This window comes from Rhinoderma darwinii, chromosome 4 (genome assembly GCF_050947455.1).
Source record: "Rhinoderma darwinii isolate aRhiDar2 chromosome 4, aRhiDar2.hap1, whole genome shotgun sequence".
Classification (NCBI taxonomy): Eukaryota; Metazoa; Chordata; class Amphibia; order Anura; family Rhinodermatidae; genus Rhinoderma; species Rhinoderma darwinii.
The window spans coordinates 107,635,514-107,661,112 of NC_134690.1; the positions used below are offsets into that span (position 1 = coordinate 107,635,514).

Here is a 25,599-nt window from a genome sequence, read left to right on the forward strand (position 1 = left end):
AATTCCACAGTTGACTGTCCGCAGTGGAATTCCACAGCAATTCCGCCACGTGTGGATGTGCCCTCATACATTTGGCCAACGAGGGAAAAGTGAATTTGGATCAGAGGCTACATAAGGGCCACTTTACTAATATTTCAATTCTATAATCCACCACCTGATAATCTATGACTTATAAAGAAGACCCAATCCATAAAAATTATCTTCTCTATTCATTCTCAAAAATACAAATCCCACTGTTAATCTCAAACCTCACAAGTGGAATCTACCAACTCTGATATTTGTATTAAGAATGACTGTATAATATAAGAAAATGTTCCCTACAATGCTACATTACTCCATCTGCTGTTTCAGGCAAGAGTATGAGTATTCCTGTTACTGGTGCTACATAAATAATGCATTGTATTCTAAATATTTTATTTTATAGTAATGTTGTCTACATTTATGTTAACTGTTCTTCATGCAGAACTAGTTAAAAATAAATATCATTATTACAATATACACAATATAAATCTGCACAAAATACATGTATGATGAGAACTATTCATTTATTTATTTTATTGTAGAGCTATTTGTCATCATGGAAATGGACCCAAATGGTAATGTGAGCACGTGACTTTTCTCATATTTTATTTCATTTATACATGAGTGCAACGTACAAGAGCAAGAGCTTTAATCCCTCTCCGCTGCAGCAATTTTTATTTTTTTTCATTGAAATTTTTTCCATGCCGCCTTCATAGGCCGTAACTGTTTTTCCATCGCATTAGCTGTGTGAGGGTTTTTTTTTTTTGCAAAACAAGTTTTCGTTTTTATTGGCCCCGTTTAATGTACTATATAATTTATTGGATAACCTAAAAATTATTTGGTGGAGTAGAATGGAAAAAACAGCAATTGCTCATGGTTTATGGGCTTTTGTTTTTATGGCATTCACCCTGCAGTAAAATACGATTATAGCAGCACCAATTTAAATAGTTTTTTTTACGTTTTACTACTTTTACAAAATAAAAAATATTGTTTTGTCTCTCCATATTCTGAGACCCATAACTTGTTTTTCTGTCGATGGTGCTGTGTGAGGTCTTGATTTTTGTGGGGCAAGAAGTAGTTTTATTAATACGATTTTTGATCACCTTTATATTAAAAATGTTTAGGGAGGTAAGGTTGACCAAAAAACATCAATTCTGAAGTTTTTTTATTTTTCAGACGTTCACCATGCTATATAAATAACGTTATATTATAATAGTTTGGACTATGGATGCAGCGATACCAATTATGATTATTTTTTTAATTGTTTACATTCACTTAGGGGATAATGGAAACCCTTTAATGAAAAATGTACCTTGTTAATTTTTGGTATTTAGAAGATACTGAGGGTTGAATACACTTTTACCTTTTTGTTGTAGACATATTAATATGTATTTAATAAACCCCGTAATGCATTAACACGTAAATGTACGTGATCACACGAACATGTTTAACGTCTGTGATACGCGCGTGAAAATCACGCGCGTCGCACGGACCTATGTTAGTCAATGGGGCCATTCAGACATTCCATGATTTTCACGCAGAGTGTGTCCACTGCGTAAAACTCACAACATGTCCTATACTTGGAAGTTTTTCGCGCATCACACACCGATTAAAGTCAATGGGAGCGTGAAAATCACGCGCAGCACACGAAAGCACTTCTTTGTGTCGCGTGTGATTCACGCAACAGTATATCAAGAAATGAAGGGAAAAATAAAACCACTTCCTTAATTTATTTTTCTAAACCTCAAAACCGCGTGTCATAAGGATGGCATATGCGTGAAAATCACGCAGCCACGCAGCAAACACTTATGACACACGGAACTACAACACGCAAAAAACGCTGCATTTTTTGCGCGCACAAAACGCACACGTTCGTGTGATTAAGGCCTTAAGGGGAAGTATAGAGCAGGTGACGAATGTGTTACACAGCCAACACCTCACTGCAACGGGTGGAATCAAAAATCACTTTGATTCTGCCTTTTTAACACCATAAATACCGCAGTCAATCGCGACCGCGGCATTTAAAATGTTACAAACAGGGGGGCGCCCCCTCAAACAAGCCATCGCGTCCCCTGCGACACGATCAGCTGGTAACAACGGTTGTTATGGCAGCCTGGGGGCCTAATAAAGGCCCCCAGGTCTGCCATCTTTGTACTCCTTTGAAGCTCCGCCTCTGGTCATAATCACGATATACTGCAAGGGCATGTTCAGACGTGGCGGAATTCTGCAGGCACTGAGCGCATCAATGCCGTCCATAATCCGCGTTGCAGATTCCGTTGCGGATTTGGCTAAAATGTTAATTAAAATGCTGCGGATTTGTCGTTGCGGATTCAGGTGCAGATCACACCCTGCTCTCTTTGGGCATGACCAGACGTGGCGTATTTCTGTGGACACTGTCCGCATCAGTGCTGCACATAATCTGCGTTGCAGATTCTGTTGCGGCTTTGCCTAAAATGGGCATTAAATTGATGCGGATTAGCCGTTGCGTATTCAGGTGAAGAGTACTTCCCTTCTCTCTATCAGTGCAGGATAGAGAGAAGGGACAGCCCTTTCCCTAGTAAAAGTAAAAGAAATTCATACTTACCCGGCCATTGTCTTGGTGACGCGTCCCTCTTTCCTTTCGACATCCAGCCCGACCTCCCTGGATGACGCGGCAGTCCATGTGACCGCTGCAGCCTGTGGTTGGCCTGTGATTGGCTGCAGCCGTCACTTGGACTGAAACGTCATCCCGGGAGGCCTCACTGGAGGAAGAAGCAGGGAGTTCTCGGTAAGTAGGAACTTCTATTTTTTTTACAGGTTGATCTATATTGTGATCGGAAGTCACTGTCCAGGGTGCTGAAACAGTTACTGCCGATCATTTAACTCTTTCAGCATCCTGGGCAGTGACTATCTCCTGACGTCGCCTAGCAGCGCTCCCGTAAATACGGGTGCACTCACGTAGTCACCCGTAATTACGGGAGCCCTATTGACTTCTATAGGCCTGCCTGTGCCGTAATAATGGCCCGTGATTACGGGCGTTTTTACGCTAGTGTGCATGGGGCCTCAGTCTGGCTTTAGACCTAGAAATACATAGGTCCAGCCAGAATGAAGAAATATCATGTTCGCAAAAGCAATACGCTACGCAACACACATAACATCCGCGTTCTTCATTGTGGAATTTTGACTCTCCATTGAAGTCAATGGAGAAATTCCTCAATGAGTCCGCAACAAGTCCGCTACACGTCCGCAACAGCCAGTGTATGCTGCGTACTGCAAATTCCGCACCGCAGCCTATGGTCCGCAGCTGAGTTTTCCGCAACGTGTGCATGAACCTAACTAAAAAGCTGTGGAAAGCAATGGAGAAACGTGTATGCTGCGGATTTCCGCAGCGGACTGTCCACAGTGGAATTCCAGAGCAATTCCGCCATGTCTGGCCATGCCCTTTCAAACATTCCATCCCAGTCTGGGTATAGACCTCGACACACATAGGTCCAGCCAGAATGATGAAATATCCTGTTCCTGAAAGCAATCCGCAACGCAACACACATAACATCTGCGGATTTCATTGCGGAATTTTGAAACTCCATTGAAGTCAATGGAGAAATTCCACAACAAGTACGCATCAAGTCCGCAACAGACAGTGTATGCTGCGGACAGAAAATTCCGCACCGCAGCCTATGGTCCGAAGCGGAGTTTTCCGCAACGTCTGCACGAAGACAACTAAAAAGGTGTGGAAACCAATGGACAGACTGTCTGCTGCGGATTTCCACTGCGGACTGTCCGCAGCGGAATTGCACAGCAATTCCGCCACGTCTGAACATGCCCCAATACAGAAGTATTGCAGTATATCATGCAAGCGAACCAACGATCGCTTCAAGTCTCCTAGAGGGACTAATAAAAAGTAAAAAACAGTTAAATAAAGGGTTTTTTTATGTTCCAAAAAAAATTAAAATATTAAAAGTTAAAAAAAACCCGCCTTTTCCCATTTTTTCCCTAAATTAATGTTAAAAAATAAAAGTTAACATAACTGGTATTGCCGTGTCCATCTCCATATCACAATATAGCGTTGTTTAACCTGCTCAGTGAATGGCGCAAAAAAATAAATAAATAAATAAATATATATATATATATATATATATATATATATACATAAAACACGTAAATTGCTGGTTTTTGGTCAAAAACGAAATAAAAAGTGATCAAAAGTCACATATACCCCAAAATGGTATCGGTGACAACTACAGCTTGCACTGCAAAATTTAAGCCTTCACATCGCTAAATTTATGAAAAAATTAAAAAGTTATGGCTCTCAGAATATGGCGACACAAAAGATTAACTATATCGCTAGTGCAGTGTAAATGAATAGAAAGAAGTGAATGACGCTGATTGGTCAGCATCAGACACTCCTCTGTACAACGCCCACTTGGTCTAAAGTAAAACACGCCCACTTGGGCATTAAGAAACTCATTAGCATAAAGCGAAAAATCGCTCATAAAGTGGTTTAAAATATATTGTTTTTCTAAATAAAAAGCATTACTGTCACCTACATTATAGCGCCGATCTCCTTATATAGGTGATAGGGCACTTATAATGTGGTGACAGAGCCTCTTTAAAGACATTCAGGCATTGTAAGATCTTTAGATTAAAAGATCTTTTGGATCACTTTTTCCTTGCCCTTTAGTTATAATTGTATGCTTTGGGATACGCGTACACCAGATGTCACCATATTAATACTTAATTATCTTGTAGATTTTAATCTTGCTTTAGTAGGGTTCTCCTTACTTTCTATGTTGTCCTATACTCATCCAGTAGCTATACACAGGACCTATTAGCTATGGTTCACACAATTCAGTTTTTATGTAGTTTTTGATGCTTTTTCCTTAAAGCGGCTCTGTCACCAATTTAATACTTCTCTATCTACTAACTAATCTAATAAACGCTTTGATGCTGATAACTACTGGTTTTTTTTTTTTTAAAACGTTTATTATTGACAAAGTTCTGATCATTTTTAGATTTATGCAATTTTTTTCTAAATGCCCAACTGGGTGTTTTTTTTCGTTTCACCAAGTGGTCGTTGTAAAGGAACGTGTATGACACTGACCAAATCAGCGTCATACACTTCTCTCCATTCATGCCCAGTTTTATTCCCAGCACAGCGTGATCTTGAGAGATCATGCTGTGATGTCACTTACTCCCACAGTTCCTTCACCGGAACTATGGGAGAATGACCAGACATCGCCTCCAGCCATGCCAGGACTGCTGCTGAGAAGGATAATCGTCCTGGCACGGCTGGAGGCGATGTCTGTTCATTCTCCCGTTGCTCGGGTGAAGGACCTGCGGGAGGAAGTCATGTCACAGCGTGATCTCGAGAGTGAATAATGCTGGGAATGAATAAAGAGAAGTGTATGACGCTGATTGGTCAGCGTCATACACTTTTCTTTACAACGCCCACTTGGTGTAACGAAAAAAAAGCCCAGTTGGGCATTTAGAAAAAATTTGCAGAAATCTAAGAATGATCAGAACTTTGTCAATAATAAACGTTTAAAAAAAACAACAACAAAAAAACAGTAGTTATCTTCGTCAAAGCGTTTATTAGATTAGGTAGGAGATAGAGAAGTATTAAACTGGTGACAGAGCCTCTTTAACTGTATTAGGCCCTATTCACACGGACGTGTCCATTTTGCGCGTGCAGAAAACGCTGCATTTTGCGCGCGCAAAAGGTCCATGTTGCATCAGCATATGGTGCGTGGCTGCGTGATTTTCGCGCAGCCGGCATCATGATGACACTCTGTTTTTATGTTTGCAAAATCGCGGGGTTCCGATGGCTGTTCTGGCAGACCAGAGGCCTAACAATGGCCCCTTGTCTGCCAAGTACGGAAGCCTGCTGGTTCCGCCCGGAGGCGGGCCTAAAAGTCTTCCGGTCGCTAAAGAAAGATGGCGCAGACTCAGAAGCTGAGCCTGCGACATCAGCCGCCGGTGTTAGCTGTATGGTACAGCTGACACCGTGCTGTAAGGGCAGGGATCAAAGCTAGCTCCGATCCCTGCCATTAAGACCTTAGATGCCGCGATCAAAAGCGATTGTGGCATCTTAGTAGCTTGTGGTGATCGGCATCGACACGATGTTATCGTGACGATGCCGATCGTTAATATGGCAACCGGAGGCCTAATAACAGCCTCCTGGTCTGCCACGTACGATAACCTATTAGGTCCCGCCCACAGATGGGACCTAAAAGGCTTGCTGTCACTGAATGACTGACAGCTCTAATGCATTGCACTACGTGGGTAAAGCAATGCATTAGAGTAAAGATCAGAGGTGCAGGCCCTCAAGTCCCCTAGTGGGACAAAAAAAAAGTTGAAATTCAAGTGTAAAAATAAAAGTTTCAAGTTAATAAAAACAAATATTGGCTTTTTTCCTATAATAAGACTTTTATCTTAGGAAAAAAATGAACACGTTCAAAAAGGTACACAAATTTGGTATCACCGCGTCTGTATCAATCCCAACTATAAAACGGTAATGTTATTTTTTCCACACGTGAACACCTCAAAAAAGATAAGTAAAAAAAGCATGCCAGAATCTATTTTTTTTTATCACCACCCCTCCCAAAACATGGAATAAAGCGTGATCAAAAAGTCGCATGTACCCCAAATCAGTACCAATAAAAACTAAAACTAGTCCCACAAAAAACAAGCCATCCCACAGCTTTTTTGACTGAAAAATAAAAAAGTTATGGCTCTCAGAATATGGTGACAAAAAATAAATAAAATGTAAAAAAAAGGGATTTTATTGCGCAAATGCTGCAAAACGTAAAAAAAACTATATACATTTGGTATTGCTGCAATCGTATAGACCCGTAGAATACAGTAGAGTTGTCATTTATAGCCCACGGTGAACGCCGTAAAAAAATTAATAAAAAACATTACAGAATAGCTGTTTTTTGGTCACCTTGCTTGCCAAAAAATGGAAGAAAAAGTGATAAAACAATCGCATGTACCGCAAAATGGTACCAATGAAAACTACAGATTGTCCCGCAACAAATAAGCCCTCACGCAGCTCCGGTGGAGAAAAAATAAAAAAGTTCTGGCTCTCAGAAAATGGTGATGCAAAATGTGCAGAGTGTTCCAAAAGCGGATAAGATCAGGCACCATTTATGAGTGTGCCACCGACCACATATCTGCGGATTATTATTTATTTACCGAATTATTATACCCTCTTATTATACCCTGATGTACTCCGCACAGATTGCATATGCCCCACATTACAAAATGAAATATCAGCAATACCCCAAATAGAACAACTACTAAGCAGAATCTGCACACCGCTAGCCAAATGGCGCTCCCTCCCTTCTGAACCCTACAGCATGAACAAACATCAGTTTATGTCCACATATATGGCATCGTCATACCAGGGAGAACCCGTTTAAAATTTTATGAGGTATTTGTCTTCGGTGGCACAAACTGGGCACAACATATTGTGCACTAAAATGGCATATCAGCCCAAAATTGCAATTTTCACTTTGCACCTTATGCTGCGCATTAATTTCTCATGAAAAAAAACCTGTGGGGTCAAAATGCTCACTATACCCCTTAAAATTCTTTAAGGGTGTAGTTTCCAAAATAGGGGTCACTACTTGGGGCTTTGTTTTATTATTTGACCTCAGAGCTCTGCAATTATTGGGCAATGGTGTGAAAATCACCAAAAAAGACCTCAAATGCGCATGGTGCATGGTTCACCTCTTAGCTCTGTCATATGTGAGGGGTGTAGTTTCTAAAATGGGGTCACTTCTTGGGGGCTTCCACTGTACTTTGGTACCTTTAGGGTTTTGCAAATGCAACATGGCGCCCAAAAACCAAGCCAGCAATATCTGCATGCCAAATAGTGTTCCTGCCTTTCTGAGCCCTGCAGTGTGTATAAATAGCAGTTTATGACCCCATATGGGGTATTGCCGTAATCGGGAGAAAATGCTTTTCAAATGTTAGGGTGCTTTTTCTCCTTTATACCTTGTAAACATTTTAAATTTCACGTTTTATCAGAAGAAAAGTAATTTTTAATTTCACAGCATAATTCCACTAAATTCAGCAAAAAAACTGTGGGGTCAAAATGATCACTATACCCATTGTTAAATTCCTTCAGGGGTGTAGTTTCCCAAATGGGGTCACTTTTGGGTGGTTTCCACAGATTTGGTTCCTCAGGGGCTTTGCAAATGTGACATGGCATCGAAAACCATTCCAGCAAAACTTGAGCTCCAAAATGGTGCTCCTTCCCTTCTGAGCCCTACCATGGGTCCAAACAGCAGTTTATTACCACATATGGGGTATTGCCGTAATCGTGAGAAATTGCTTTACAAAAGTTGGGGTGCTTTTTCTCCTTTATGCCTTGTAAATATTGAAGATTTCTACATTTTATTGGGAAAAATTTTGATTTTCATTTTTACATCCTAATTCCACTAAATTCAGCGAAAAAAACCTGCTGGGTTAAAATGCTCACTATACCCCTTGATAAATTCCTTGAGGGGTGTAGATTGTCAAATGGTGTCTTTTTGGGTGGTTTCCACTGTTTTGGCACCACAAGGTCTCTTCAAATCTGACATGGTGCCTAAAATATATTCTAATAAAATGGAGGCCCCAAAATCCACTTGGTGCTCCCTTGTTTCTGAGGCCGCTGCTTCAGTCCAGTAGCACACTTGTGCCACATGTGTGATATTTCTAAAAACTGCAGAATCTGGGCAATAAACATGAATTTGTGTTTCTCTGGTAAAACCTTCTGTGTTACAGAAAAAAATGAATTAAAACAAATTTTTGGTAAAAAAAATGTCATTTGTAAATTTCACCTCCACTTTGCTTTAATTCCTGTGAAACACCAAAAGGGTTAAGAAACTTTCTAAATGCTGTTCTGAATATTTTGAGGTGTGTAGTTTTTAAAATGGGGTGTTTTATAGGGGGTTTCCAATATATAAGGCCCTCAAAGCCACTTCAGAACTGAACTGGTGAAATTGCTGCTCAAAGTTCTAAGCCTTGTAACGTCCTGTAAAAATAAAAGAATGTTCAAAAAACGATGCCAACATAAAGTAGACATATTGGAAATGTTAACTAGTAACTATTTTGTGTGGTATTACTATCTATTTTACAAGTAGATACTTTTAAATATAGAAAAATGCTAATTTTCGCAAATTTTCTCTAAATTTTGGTATTTTTCACAAATAAACACGAGAAAACAATCCAGAATTGCTTGAAAAAACAGAAGCATTCCAAAGTTATTATCATATAAAGTGACACATGTCAGGTTTGAAAAAAAAAAATGGCCTGGTCCATTAGGTGAAAACAGTCTGTATCCTTAAGGGGTTAATATTGCTAATTAAGAAAAAGTGAAAATACTTACCCTAGACTTTGTATGATATCAGATATAATGTCAGATGCTCCATATCCACTTTACTATTATATTCCATATTTAACAGGTGTAGCTGGGCAGACCAACTATGGTTTTTATGGTGAAGGTTCCACTTTTCAGAATCCACCACCACAATCAGGTGATTTCAGAAGTTCATGGATGCGAGCTCCTCCAGAACTGCCTAACTGTCCACCAGGAGTAGAATATCTTAGTCAGGTTGGAAAACACATGGATTTCTTTTGATTCTTACGACTGTAGCTTCTTCTATAAGGTGCAGTTAGTATATGTTCTTCAATGGGGGAAGAAGTTTGCCGGGAAACTGTATGTGGGAAGATAGCACAAAAAAATTTCTATGGAGGTAGAAAAACTATATTGTATACCGTATATCAAAGACAACTTCAGCCCCCGTTATATTTCAGGTCTGCTGCAAGCGGTGGTGTACCTAGGATTTTCTCCTCAGAATAGGTAATAGTACCAGCCATAGTACCCATAATTTACCATTCACAGAAGTGATCAAGTAATAATGACAAGCTGAGTGATTAAATAATAATACAACCTACTGTATGTATTCCCCATAAACTAATAACAGACATTGTGGCCATTAAATATCAGCTATGGTGTAAAGGATCTGCCAGGCGCAGCTTCGGGGTTAACTCCCTTAATTAATCAGTCAGCACCTGAATCTACATCCCTGAGACTGACTCCAGCTTCCACCTCTCAGGCTGGCAGGCTTAGGAGTGGGAGAGCCTATCACAGCCTGGCCAGACTCAGCTAGCTCCCGCCCTCTGTCTATTTATACCTGCATTTCCTGTTCCTCCTTGCTTGTTATTCTTTTTCGTGTGGTTCCCTGGCCCAGCTACAGCTCCTTCTATTTTGTTCCTGCTCCATACAGACCCTGGCTTACTGACTACTCTTCTGCTCTTCGTTTGGTACCTCGCACACTCCTGGCTTGACTCGGCTCGTTCACCACTCTGGTTGCTCACGGTGTTGCCGTGGGCAACTGCCCCTTTCCCTTGCTTGTATTCCCTTGTATGTTTGTCGTGTTTGTCGTGCACTTACTAAGTGCAGGGACCGCCGCCCAGTTGTACCCCGTCGCCTAGGGCGGGTCGTTGCAAGTAGGCAGGGACAGAGTGGCGGGTAGATTAGGGCTCACTTGTCCGTTTCCCTACCCCCCCGGTCATTACATAATAACAAGCCCATACCTAGTCTACCCTGGTCCCTGACACCACTATGGACCCCCGTGAGTCCCTGGCTCAGCAAATGCAGGGTCTCTCCCTACAGGTCCAGGCCCTGGCTCAGAGGGTCAACCAGCCTGATGCTACCTTGGTAGTTCCCCTCACCGCACCTCTTGAACCCCACCTCAAGTTGCCCGACCGGTTCTCAGGGGACCGGAGGGCTTTTCTCTCCTTTCGGGAGAGTTGTAGGCTTTACTTTCGTTTAAAGCCTCATTCCTCAGGTTCTGAGAGCCAGCGGGTGGGTATAATTATGTCCCGGCTCCAGGAAGGGCCCCAAGAGTGGGCCTTCTCCTTGGCTCCTGATGCCCCTGAACTTTCCTCCGTTGATTGTTTCTTTTCTGCTCTCGGACTTATTTATGACGAGACTGACAGGACTGCCTTTGCCGGGAGTCAGCTGGTGACCTTATGTCAGGGGAAGAGACCTGTTGAGGAGTATTGCTCTGACTTTAGGAAGTGGTGCGTAGCTTCTCGGTGGAATGACCCTGCCTTAAGGTGCCAGTTTAGGTTGGGTCTGTCGAATGCCCTGAAAGACCTACTAGTTAGCTATCCCTCTTCTGACTCCCTAGACCAGGCTATGGCTTTAGCGGTACGACTTGACCGACGTCTCAGGAAACGACAACATGAACGTTTATGTGTTTTCTCCTCCGACTCCCCCATGATGCCTCCCGAAGTTCCGTTGCTTCGTTCCTCCCCGAAAGACTCAGAGATACCTATGCAACTCGGGGCCTCCATGTCCCCCCAACAACGTAGAGAATTCCGCAGGAAGAATGGTCTCTGCTTCTACTGTGGGGATGACAAGCATCAAGTGAACAACTGTCCTAAGCGTAAGAATGCAGCCAGAGAACTTCCGCGCCTAAGTGATCATCAGGGAGGTCACTTGGGCGCACAGGTATTTCCAGTAAATAGGAAATGTACTAAGATCTTGCTTCCCTTTCAGGTCTCTTTTGGTGGTAGGTCTGCTACCGGCAGTGCCTTCGTGGATTCAGGGTCCTCTACTAATATTATGTCTGTGGAATTTGCTATGTCTCTTGCTATGCCTCTGATTGATTTGCCTAAACTTGTCCCGGTAGTGGGTATCGACTCCACTCCTCTTGCTAATGGTTATTTTACACAGCATACCCCTGTTTTTGAACTCCTTGTTGGCTCCATGCATTTGGAGCAATGCTCTGTACTGTTGATGCAGGGATTATCGTACGATTTGGTTCTAGGCCTTCCCTTGTTGCAGTTGCATAATCCCACGTTTGACTGGAATACTGGGGAGCTAACCAAATGGGGTAATGAATGTTGTACGTCATGTTTTTCTGTTAATTCTATTTCTCCCCCTGAGGAGGCGAATACGCTACCCGAGTTTGTTCAGGACTTCGCTGATGTTTTCTCTAGGGAGGCCTCCGAAGTGTTACCTCCTCATAGAGAATACGATTGCGCTATAGAATTGGTACCAGGAGCTAAGCTTCCTAAGGGTAGGATATTTAATCTTTCTTGTCCCGAACGTGAAGCCATGAGAGAGTATATCCAGGAATCCCTGGCCAAGGGTTACATTCGTCCCTCTTCTTCTCCGGTAGGTGCTGGCTTCTTCTTCGTGGGGAAGAAGGATGGTGGTCTTAGGCCATGCATTGACTACCGTAGCCTGAATAAGGTCACGGTAAGGAACCAGTATCCCCTTCCTTTGATTCCTGATCTCTTTAATCAGGTTCAGGGGGCCCAATGGTTCTCTAAATTGGATCTACGTGGGGCGTATAACCTTATTCGCATCAAAGAGGGGGATGAGTGGAAGACTGCGTTTAACACGCCCGAAGGCCATTTCGAATACCTCGTCATGCCCTTTGGGTTGTGTAATGCCCCTGCGGTCTTCCAGAATTTCATAAATGAGATTTTGAGAAATTACGTGGGGATATTTCTTGTAGTGTACCTTGATGACATACTGGTGTTTTCCAAGGACTGGTCCTCCCACATTGAGCATGTCAGGAAGGTGCTCCAGGTCCTTCGGGAAAACAAACTGTTTGCCAAAACCGAAAAATGTGTGTTTGGGGTACAGGAGATACAATTTTTGGGTCAAATCCTCACTCCTCATGAATTCCGCATGGACCCCGCCAAGGTTCAGGCTGTGGCGGAATGGGTCCAACCTGCCTCCCTGAAGGCATTACAGTGTTTTTTGGGGTTCGCTAATTATTACAGGAGATTTATTGCTAACTTCTCGGTCATCGCTAAGCCTCTTACGGACCTCACTCGCAAAGGTGCTGATCTCCTCCACTGGCCTCCTGAGGCTGTCCAGGCTTTTGAGGTCCTTAAGAAGTGCTTTATCTCGGCCCCGGTGCTGGTTCAGCCCAACCAAATGGAGCCATTTATCGTGGAAGTTGACGCATCTGAGGTGGGAGTGGGGGCTGTCTTGTCCCAGGGTACCAGGTCCCTCACCCATCTCCGCCCCTGTGCCTACTTCTCCAGGAAGTTTTCGCCAACTGAGAGTAACTATGATATTGGCAACCGCGAACTCTTAGCCATTAAATGGGCATTTGAAGAGTGGCGCCACTTCCTGGAGGGGGCTAGACACCAGGTAACGGTCCTTACCGACCACAAGAATCTGGTTTTCCTAGAATCTGCCCGGAGGCTAAAGCCGAGACAAGCTCGATGGGCGTTATTTTTTACCAGATTAAATTTTTTGGTTACCTATAGGGCTGGGTCTAAAAATATTAAGGCTGATGCACTGTCGCGTAGCTTCATGGCCAGCCCTCCTTCGGAGGAAGATCCTGCTTGTATTTTGCCTCCTGGTATAATCATTTCCTCGATCGATTCTGATTTAGTCTCTGAAATTGCTGCTGATCAAGGTTCAGCTCCCGGGAACCTTCCTGAGAACAAGCTGTTTGTTCCCATGCAATTCCGGCTAAGGGTACTTAGGGAAAATCATGACTCCGCACTATCTGGTCATCCAGGCATCCTGGGTACCAAACACCTCATTACCAGAAATTATTGGTGGCCTGGGTTGCCTAAAGACGTTAAGGCCTACGTCGCCGCTTGTGAGGTTTGTGCTAGGTCCAAGACTCCCAGGTCCCGACCAGCGGGATTACTGCGTTCGTTGCCCATTCCCCAGAGACCTTGGACACATATCTCCATGGATTTTATCACCGATTTGCCTCCATCCGAAGGCAAGTCGGTGGTGTGGGTGGTGGTAGACCGCTTCAGTAAGATGTGCCACTTTGTGCACCTCAAGAAACTACCCAACGCCAAGACGTTGGCTACCTTGTTTGTCAAACACATCCTGCGTCTCCATGGGGTCCCTGTCAATATTGTTTCGGACAGAGGGGTACAATTTGTTTCATTGTTTTGGAGAGCCTTCTGTATGAAGTTGGGGATTGATCTGTCCTTCTCCTCTGCCTTCCATCCTGAAACCAATGGTCAAACGGAGAGGACTAATCAATCTCTAGAACAATACTTAAGGTGTTTTGTCTCTGACTGTCAATATGATTGGGTCTCATTCATTCCCCTCGCCGAATTTTCCCTTAATAACCGGGTCAGTAACTCGTCAGGGGTCTCTCCCTTTTTCTGTAATTTTGGGTTTAATCCACGGTTCTCCTCCGTTTCACCTGGTAGTTCCAACAATCCCGAGGTAGAGGTCGTTCATCGGGAACTGTGCACAGTCTGGGCCCAGGTTCAGAAGAACCTAGAGGCGTCCCAGAGCGTACAAAAAACTCAGGCTGATAGAAAACGTTCTGCTAACCCCCTGTTTATGGTCGGGGATCTGGTGTGGTTGTCGTCTAGGAACTTGCGTCTCAAGGTTCCGTCCAAGAAGTTTGCTCCCCGGTTTATTGGGCCGTATAAGGTCATTGAGGTCCTCAATCCTGTCTCCTTCCGGCTGGAGTTACCCCCGTCTTTTCGTATACACGACGTGTTTCATGCCTCCCTCCTTAAACGCTGCTCCCCGTCCTTGGCTCCCTCGAGGAGACCTCCTGTTCCCGTCCTCACCCCTGAGGGGGTGGAATTCGAGGTGGCCAGGATTGTGGACAGCAAGATGGTCCAAGGCTCCCTCCAGTACCTGGTCCATTGGAGAGGTAACGGGCCCGAGGAGAGGACTTGGGTACCCGCCCAGGATGTTCACGCTGGGGTATTGGTCAGGAGGTTCCACCTGCGTTTCCCCAGTAAGCCAGGTCCACTTAGAAAGGGTCCGGTGGCCCCTCATAAAAGGGGGGGTACTGTAAAGGATCTGCCAGGCACAGCTTCGGGGTTAACTCCCTTAATTAATCAGTCAGCACCTGAATCTACATCCCTGAGACTGACTCCAGCTTCCACCACTCAGGCTGGCAGGCTTAGGAGTGGGAGAGCCTATCGCAGCCTGGCCAGACTCAGCTAGCTCCCGCCCTCTGTCTATTTATACCTGCATTTCCTGTTCCTCCTTGCTTGTTATTCTTTTTCGTGTGGTTTCCTGGCCCAGCTACAGCTCCTTCTATTTTGTTCCTGCTCCATACAGACCCTGGCTTACTGACTACTCTTCTGCTCTTCGTTTGGTACCTCGCACACTGCTGGCTTGACTCGGCTCGTTCACCACTCTGGTTGCTCACGGTGTTGCCGTGGGCAACTGCCCCTTTCCCTTGCTTGTATTCCCTTGTATGTTTGTCGTGTTTGTCGTGCACTTACTGAGTGCAGGGACCGCCGCCCAGTTGTACCCCGTCGCCTAGGGCGGGTCGTTGCAAGTAGGTAGGGACAGAGTGGCGGGTAGATTAGGGCTCACTTGTCCGTTTCCCTACCCCCCGGTCATTACATATGGTATCCATATACTATTATTAGCCACAGTGTCCATAAAATAGTCCTAGTTGTACCTGTAATGCATAAATAATACCAGTAGAACATATGTAATAGTGACAGCCGTAGCCCCCAAATAATACCAGCTACATTTAATACCAAATATAACGTCCACATGCCAGCTATAGTGTCCAAATTATACCAGAAATAGTGCCCCATAAAATGCCAGCCATCATAATAACATAGTGTACAGCAAACATGCCTATACTACACTCTCATACCACTTCCTCTGATCCCTCCTCTGTCTAATAGTCACATGTCAGCACCCTATCAGTGGCCACTCATATGTGCCTTTCTTTCCCCATGCCAAAATAAGGGGAATGAGGTAACATTGTACAATATTTACCTTATAACTCCATTCTTTCATATGCTATTGCTCCCTAATTTATACTTAAAGGAGTATAGGAAGATGGCATGTTTCTCTGTGGCCCACATTTACTTATGCAGTCTAATAGTTAGCAAAAAAATTAGTCCAGGCAGGCACAAAATGCACCAACTTGATCACATCCTGCATAATAATTTTGGCTCATCTTGCATGACCTGTTAGCAGGGCCGTCCTTAGGTTGGATGACGCCCTGTGCGGGGGACGCTCTATTGCCACCCCTACACAAACACAAACCAAAAATGAATTACATATATAGAAACGCACATACTGGAATATACATACTGTACATACATAAAGACAGATATTTAGACATACAGGCAAATATACATACACACATCCGGAATATATACATACAGGTAAATATATAGACGTACACACACATATACACACACACACACACACACACACACACACACACACCAGCAGATAAATACACATACAGGAACATATACAAATACATAAAAGGCACATATATACGAGCACCAGAGATAACACAGTGATAACTCTCTGAGTACAGATAATGTAGTAGATGTTAACTGCAGTCCTATGTAACACCACAGATAACACAGTATTAACTCTCTGAGAACAGATAGTGTAGTAGCGTTACCTGCAGTACTATGTAACACACAGATAACACAGTGATAACTCTCTGAGTACAGATAATGTAGATGTTACCTGCACTCCTATCTAACACCACAGATAACACACAGTAATAACTCTCTGAGTACAGATAATGTAGTAGTTTTACCTGCAGACCTATCTAACACCGCTAATAACACAGTGATAACTCTCTGAGAACAGATAATGTCGTAGATGATAACTATACCCACAGCCACATATAAACACACACAGAGGCATATATATAAGGGCAGCAGAGTATATAGGGGGCAGCAGGATTTATAAAGGGCAGCAGGGTATATAAGGGTCAGCAGGGTATATAAGAGTCAGCAGGGTATATAAGGGGCAGCAGAGTATATACGGGGCAGCAGGGTATATAGGGGTAGCAAGGTATATAAGGGGTAGCAGGGTATATAAGGCGCAGCAGGTTATATAAGAGAAGCAGGATATATAGGGGGCATCAGGATATATAGGGGGCAGCATGGTATATAGGAGACAGGAGGTTATATAAGGGGCAGCAGGATATATAGGGGCAGAGGGATATATAGAGGCAGCAGGGTATATAGGAGGCAGCACAGATATCTTCGTTATATCTGTTCTACTTTAATATTGAACACACACTTTTACAAAGAGACATAAACACATGCAGAGAGACACACACACACTGTAACGAATACACATATACACACAGAGACACACAGACACACATAGACACTTACCATCTCTCCTTGCTGACAGGTTACTTGCAGGATCGGCTGTGGGCGGAGCTTCCTCCTCCTCTCTTTTTCCTCGGCTCTTATTTCCTCCACGTGTGAAACTAGGAGTAGAGCACAGAGTAGAGGCAGAGTCCAGTGGCGCCAATACATGCTGGGAGGGTGCAGCTGTGCGCTCGCACTGCTCGCACACCCCTAAGGGCCACCCTGCCTGTTAGACACTTTTCTCTTCTATATACCACTTTTCATTTGGCTTTCGCCCCCTTTACAACAAACCACGTCCCTTTTTTGGAACATTTAAAAAGTGCCTAGTGAGGTGTAAACATAAAAAAATTATGCCAATTTGTGCCAAACTTTTGCACATTTTTCAACACTTTCTAATCTCAAATACAGTAGTACAGTGTCTAGCATGTCTAGCAAGATGTGATAAATTATACAGCATGCACCACTGTTAGAACTTTGAACACATTTTCTGACTACACTATCTGAAACTTATACAGGATTAGTAAATCTGCCCCATGCCCAACAGACTCAAGACTACTTATAACCACAATGAATAATTGTACCCTACCATATCTAACCATACACTTGGGGTATAATTACATCCCCCTATGAAGGAGACATATACTCACACTGTTAAGCCGGATTCACACGGGCGTTGCGCATCTCGGACGTGAAAAACTGCCATTTTTCACGTCCGAGGTGCATCCGTGGTCTATGCTGCGGAGCGCGATATCACCCATCCTCTATAGACTAGAGTCTATGGAGGGATGCGTGAGGCATGAAAAAATAGGACATGTCCTATTTTCTCACAGACCCTTCACATGCTCTATTGAAACAACGGCCGTCACATGGACCTATATAATTCAATGTGGCCATTCACAAGGCCGTTGTTTCAACAGATCGTGTGAAGGGTCCGTGAGAAAATAGGATATGTCCGATTTTTTTCACGCATCCCTCCATAGATTCTAGTCTATGGGGGATGCGTGATACCGCATCCCGCAGCGCAGAGCACGGATGCACGTCGGAATTGAAAAAACAGTTTTTCACGTCCGAGATGCGCTACACTTGTCTGAATCCGGCCTTAGGGGAGAAGGATACACAAGGTAGTCACAAAATGGGGGGGGGGGGGGAACAGATATTTCTATGACCTACGTAAAATTTTCGGGTGATGTTTTTTCATGTTTTTTTATTTTTACAGGTTGATCAGCTTCTCATTCACCAACAAACAGAACTATTGGAAGGTATTTGAATACAGACAAATTTCCTTTGTCAATTCCCCTTTTTTCCTCTTCCACAATGTCATGTTAAAAATTTTTTTTATTCATCTTAGGCTTTTTTCACATCTGCGTCGGGACTCCGTTCATTGGTTCCATCGGAGCTTCAGTTTGGATTCCGTTCATGGGTACCCCTGACGGAAAGCTCTGACGGAACCCATGAACGGAGTCCCGATGCAGATATGAATAAAGCCTTCACTGAATGACATGGGATCGGCGGCCATCGGTATTCTATGCAGCTGGTTTTCGAAGAAGGTAGTTGCATGTATCAGTACACACCACCAGTACTTAATCAGCAAGGTGGGAGACATAGCAAAGATAGAAATTTGGCCCCTTTTAGGTGCTGCTTGACACCATCACACTCCTAACCACCTAAGACAGGAATGCGTGGTACTCCAATCCTATTTTTATGACTCCTGTGCTCTTCAATGTCCTTGTTTACTAACATTGCAGCACCTGTGGAAAATATGGGGGGGATTTATTAAGACTTGTATTTCAGATGCCAGTCTAAGTCTAAAGAGCACTGGAGTAAGATGCGCCCAATTTGTTATGAGGCACACACATCTTAATAAATTAGGTGCATCTCTGGCTATTCGTGCACCATAAAAGTAAATCTATGCCAGCTAAGAGATGGCATAAATTTTTACTACAAATCAAGGCAGTTTCTGATGTAAATTATTATGAATTTGTCGGGCCGTGGTGGCCCTGCCCCATTATGATAAGCCTCGCCCACTTTTAAAAAGTGGCAGAGGTTTTGTAAAAAGTCACAAATTATATCTCAAATTTGGCGTGTGCCATAATTTGCGACTTTTAAAGTCATAATACTGGAGTACAGCCGTTGATAAATTCCCCTCTATATCCCTATGCAGGTTCTCACTAAAAACCAACCTGAAATAGGCCCTCTCTTCACGAACACCATCGCACACACATGGTCTGCCTCTATTGTACATATGGCCTTGCTAAAGAACTTCCTAATAAATAATTATAATTCTTAAATAATGACTTTGCAAACTTAGGTACCTGGCGTTTAAGTTTTTTTAATTGACATTTCTGGGAAAAAAATGTGCAGCATAATTTAAGATATAGCAAATCTTGGATTACACCAGTAGAAAGTAGAACTACCACTGAACTTGATAAAGCATTTGAATCTTTTAAGAGAATATTCATCACATGTTAAAAAAAAAGTGTAATTTATAAAGTCTATAAAAGTCTAAGGGGGGAATTTATTAATCTTTCTACGGCACTGGCCTAATCGCAAAAGGCCTAAAATTTGCGGATTATGGTGAAAATTGTGAGCTTTGGGTATTTTACGCTGCTCTCGACACTTTTGGAATAAAGGGATCGGGCTTGACAAATGGGGCAACAAATTGACTATATTTACGCCAGAAAAATAGTGGAAATTATAGCGCAAAACTACGCCAGCTGCCGTAGCTTTCACTCTGGGGCATAGCAATATGGAGGCCTGTGTAGGGCACTGTACCTGGCCCCCCGTTTTGATAAGACTGCCCACCCCGCCGAATGGACAATATAGTAAAATAAATTGATGTACTCACCTCACCACTACGCTTCTCCCTACCGGGTCCCCTCAGGCTTTCACTGCAGGCTGAGGCTCATACAAGATACTGACAGTGTCAGGACGTTGTATGTGATACAGCACTGATGACTTTGAGTGCTGCTTCGCATGTTAGACCATGACACTGCTCGGCATCAGTACCTTGTGAGAGCCTGAGGGGACCTAGGGGAGTTGAGCAGAGCGTTGAGGTGAGCATACATATATTTTGCTTAATCAAGGGGGGGGGGGGCTGCGCTGTGAGTCGCACTCCCTGTAACTGCGATTGTTACAGCACAATTGTACAGCACAGCCAACAGAAAGATTAAACAAATTTATTAAGAGGCCTCTTAATAAAATTGTCGCATTAACCCCCATCGCGCTCCAGGACGTAATAGCCTGCCCTGGTGTAGGGGGTGGTGTATGGAGCTGGCTCACATGCTGATCACATTCCATACACTGTGGGTGTCAGCTATGTATTACAGCTGAAACCCTGTACTAACGACCAGGAACAGCGATCGCACTGTTCCTGGCGTTTCACCACTTCGATGCCGTGGTCAATAGCGACCACAGCATTAAAGCCGTTAGAAAGGGCAGCCCCCTCCGACAGCCCATCGGCCCCCACACGATGCAATCGCGGGGTGCAGATGGTTGTTATGGCAGCCTAATGAAAAGCTCCCGGGTTTACCTTCTCTCTGCCTCTGTAAAAATGACAATATAGTGCAATACATTAGTAACAATATAACAATCGCTAGTTTAAATCCCCTAGGGGTCTAATAAAAAGTGTAAAAAAAAGTTTAATAAAGTTCTCAGTAGTAAAAAAAATATTAACAGTTTAAGAAATAACGTTTCCCATTTTTCCTCTAAAGTAAAATAGAAAATAGAAAAATAAACAAATTTGGTGTTGTCGCATCTGTAAAAGTCTCAACTATTACAATATAACATTAATTAACTCACATGGTGTAAAACACCAAAATCAATGTTTTTTGATCACCTTAGCTCTAAAAAAAAAAAAGGAAATAAAAAGTGATAAAAAAACAATGATACAAACAATAAAAGCTACAGCTTGTCCTGCAAAAAATAAGCCCTCACACCGCTCAATCGGAAAAAGTTATGGCTCTTGGAATTTGGCGACACAATTTTTTTTTTTTAACAACGTTTTTTCTTTGCAAAAGTAGTAAAATATATATAAATATATATATATATCAAAGAAAAAGAGACTGGAAGCAGCACTCAGCAAAAAAATGTGAATTTATTCACCCAACACAGCAACGTTTCACTTCCTCCATGGAAGCATTTTCAAGCAATAAATGAAAACCACACATTGACATATATAGACAGAGCCGCAGCTCAATTAACAGGTGTAATGAATCGTAGTAGTTATACAATGTATCAAAAAATACGATATATTATAAAAGTGTAGCAAAAAGTATAGTGCAGAAACATATGAGTCAATCACTGACATTTAGATGTAAATAATCCCAACTGTATTAAGTGACATGTATGTGTATATAATAGTGAAAACATATTAATTACAGATTAATCAACAATCACAGTATGATACACAGAAGCTGGCACTCACCAATCTAGGTAAACAAGGACCATCTGTCCACGAGATGTCAGTGAAAAAAGAAAAAAGAATTTCGGCGCCATAATCGCCATATTGCGCATGCCCCAACTCACACCGTCTATTGGCTACTGCCAACACGTGCACAACAAAGCACTATGACCCTGTATATCGCGGCCTGATTACAACGTCATAGAGGGGCCGCAGTCCCGCGCAGGTGCAATGCGATAAAACGCTTTAGCCACGCCATAGTGAAAACTGGAAAACTTGCCAGTAATGCGATACCATTATCGGGATGTATGCGCGGCAATGGCTGAAAAAGAACCCTGCACGGAGAGATATATATCACATCAGTATTCCATAACACAAAATATGTGGTAAGAATGTGGGTAGATAAAGATAGTAAATAACATCACAATGAAGTTTTAAAACCCAAAAGACAAGATATCCCCCATATGAAACAATCAAGGGAATACCGTCATATGAAGAGTCTCGACATGCAAATATGTCAGATCCTCATCCCGGATACATTTAAGGTTACTTCGTGTTTCGAGTTATAAGAAAAAAAGGGCTTATTCCCCTCTCAACTATCCCCCTATTAATTCTGGTACACAATATATATCATCCGTGCAGGTCAGCGCTGTAGCATCTTCTACACAGTAGAGACCTTTCTTGAAATTCTTGAACATTCTCGTAGGCAGAATAAAGTACAAACATATAAATATAGCCATCCTAATACCAGTTGGTAAGTGTCCTTCAGTGTTAATCTCAACATCTCAAAGTCTTCAATCTACAAGACAAAAGAGAATCAAATTAGTAAACACATTAAAATCAATTTATAATATAATTACTCCTATTCCATACATCAAAAAAATATATAAAATTTTTCAGAGTAGCGAATAAATAATGAATGGTACCATCAGGCAAGAGAACCCCAGGGTCCACAAAGGTACATCAAACAAGTGCCTTAAAAAGAGAAGGACAGACATCCAAAAGGTTAATCACATCCAAAAGTTCTAACTGTACACATACAATCAGCGTTTGAATACATTCAAAGGATAATCCATGTTAAGACCATTGGGATGAAGGGAGTTAAGTTTATTAATCCATTGAACCTCCCGTTGTTTGAGGATCAGTTCCCTATTGCCCCCACGTTTAAGGGGGGGAACCCTATCAATAATACAAAATCTAAGCTGTTGCACGCTATGTCCCAACTCTACGAAGTGTCTAGGTACAGGAAGTTCAACTTTCTTCGTCCGAATGCTAGATTTATGGTTATTCAGTCGCAACCTGCATTCAGTTGTAGTTTCACCCACATAAATCAGATTACACGGGCATTGTAAAATGTAAATGACAAAGTCACTTCGACATGTGTAATGTGAAGTGATTCTGTACGCTCTACCAGTGGTTCCATGGAGGAAGTGAAACGTTGCTGTGTTGGTGAATAAATTCACATTTTTTTGCTGAGTGCTGCTTCCAGTCTCTTTTTCTTGGATATATGCATGAGGAGCCCGTCACTCCTTGATATTTTGAAGCTAGCACCAACCGTTTCTGGCTATTGACACAGTGCTGCTCCTATGTTTGGATCTTCTATATATATATATATATATATATATATATATATATATATATATATATATATATATATAAAATCTATATAAATGTGGTATCACCGTAATCGTACTGAGCTGCAGAATAAGGTTTAGTTGTCATTTTTACCACAAACTGAAAGCCGTAAAACCAAAACCCAAAAAACAATGAAGTAATGACAGTTTTTCCAATTCCACCCCACAAAGAATTTGTTTTTCAGTTTTTCAGTACATTATATAGTACTTTAAATGGTGCCTATGGAAACTACAACTTCTCTCACAAAAAAATTGCCCTAATTACACTAAAAAAAGTTATGGCTCTTGGAAGGCGGGGAGTGGAAAACTAAAATGAAAAAGCAAGAAATGGCTTAGTCCTGAAAGGGTTAATAAATATTCCCCCATGTGCGGTTACATTAGATTCCAATTTATTTCACTTGGTGGAGGTATTATTACTTTTATAAAAATGTTAATAATGACTGTGTTCATGTGTAATTTAAGAGTACATATGTGGTAATCTTATGTTTGGTGCTGTTGCCAGGTCCCTTTATGTTTGTAATCTAGATCCTCATTACTCCTATTATATATTCATTAATATTTACCGTTAAGTCAGCTCTCATTTCAGAGGTTTTGTGTGTAAATAGATAAACGTTCATTGTAATACTTGTAGGAACAAGTCTACACAAGTTGAGAATGTCAAAACCTAATATTTGATGATGTAAGGTTCCTTTCACATCAGCGCTCCTTTCCCCTGAGGTGTTCCGTTGGAGGTTTCTGTCGGATTAACCCCTCAACTGAAAGGAAAACTGAAACTATAGCTTCCATTTCCCTCACTATTGAACTCAATGGTGACGGAAACCTGGCTAATGGTTTCCGTTTGTCACCGCTGTGACAGGGTTCCATCGTTTTGACGGAATCAATAGCGCAGTTGACCACCAGTACTAAATCGTGCACTTCAAACCTGGTGAATTGTTCCCGGAAGTCCTGTAGCTTTTCTAATATTGATGACGCGCCGACACGGCCCCACGGGACTGAGGGCTTTCTTCCTGTGATATTTGTGTCGGCGTGTTATCAATCGCATGACCGCAAGGGGCTGTCACATTGCCTATTGCTAGAGTTGCCGAGCAGTGCATCAGCTAGCGCTTTGCTCGGGACTCCAGCACTGCTCCTGACATTTGGTCGGTGACTTCAGGGGTTTCCTATCACTGGAGTTCCTGAGCAGAGCATCAGCTGATGCTCTGCCTAGGGACTCCAGCACTGTTGCCAACGTCACGGTCACTGTGGACTGTGCTCTGCTCTGTTATTCCAGCGATAGGAAACCCCTAAAGTCACTGACCAAATGTCGGGAGCAGTGCTGGAGTCCTGAGCAAAGCGCTAGCTGATGCTCTGCTCGGCAACTCCAGCAATAGGCAATGTGACAGCCCCTTGCGGTCATGCGATTGATAACACGCCGACATAAATATCACAGGAAGCAAGCCCTCAGTCATGTGGGGCCGTGTCCGCGTATCATCAATATTAAAAAAGCACTAGGACGTCCGGAAACAATTCACCGGGTTTTAACTGCCTGATTTAGTACCGGATTTTAAATTAAAGTACATTAGTAATGAACTTCTTTTTACATACAAATATTAATGCAATACAATTTTTGGTCCCGGATAACCCCTTTAAGGTGATGTTAAAAGCAGGAAAAATGGGCAAGCATAAAGGGGGTTCCTGATCTTTAACCCCTTCCCGACATTTGACGTAAATGTACGTCATGGAAATCATTGACTTCCCGCAAAATGCCGTACATTTACGTCAAATGTTTGGCACCGGCTCAGAAGCTGAGTCGGTGCCATCATAGTCGGATCTCAGCTGTATCTTACAGCTGACATCCGACTGTAACGGCAGTGACCGAAATTAGCTTCGATCCCCGCCATTAACCCCTTAAGTGCAGCGCTCAAATGCGATCGCTGCACTTAAGGTGTTTGCAGCTCATCGGAGCCCCAGCAATGAAATTGCCGGGGTTCCGGTGGCTGCAATGGCAACCGGAGGCCTAATACTGGCCTCCCGGTCTGCCTAGCACCGAAGCCGGTCAAGATCCGCCCGGCGGCGGAGCCTGATCGGCTTCCGTAGCTGCCGGCAAGATGGCGCCGGGTCAGGTGCTGATCCGGCGTCATCAGCGGTGGAAGTCAGCTGTACTGTACAGCTGACATCCACCTGTAATGGCAGAAACCGGAGCTAGTATAAAAGTGTAAAAAAGTATAAAAAAGTGTAAAAAAAAGTGCAAAAAATAAAAGTTTGAAAACAATAAAAGTTTCAAGTAATCAAATAAAACACAATCCCCCTTTTACTCTTATCAAGTCCTTTATTATTGAAAAATAATAATAAACCATATGTATTTGGTATCGCCACGACCGTAATGACCTGAGGTATCAAAATATTATATTATTTATTGCACGCGGTGAACAGCGTAAAAAAAAAACGTAAAAAACTTTACCAGAGTTTCTGTTT

General features: G+C 42.8%; 1 protein-coding gene across 1 annotated transcript in view; it reads left to right on the forward strand.

Moving 5' to 3' along the window:
• Positions 1-577: 577 nt before the first annotated feature.
• LOC142760453 (phospholipid scramblase 1-like) overlaps positions 578-25,599 on the forward strand; it is a 65,796-nt gene continuing 40,774 nt past the window's right edge. The window contains exons 1-3 of the mRNA XM_075863644.1: positions 578-596; positions 9,453-9,601; positions 18,329-18,371. Coding sequence (XP_075719759.1) covers positions 578-596; positions 9,453-9,601; positions 18,329-18,371 — 211 coding nt within the window. The remainder of the gene's footprint in view (positions 597-9,452; positions 9,602-18,328; positions 18,372-25,599) is intronic.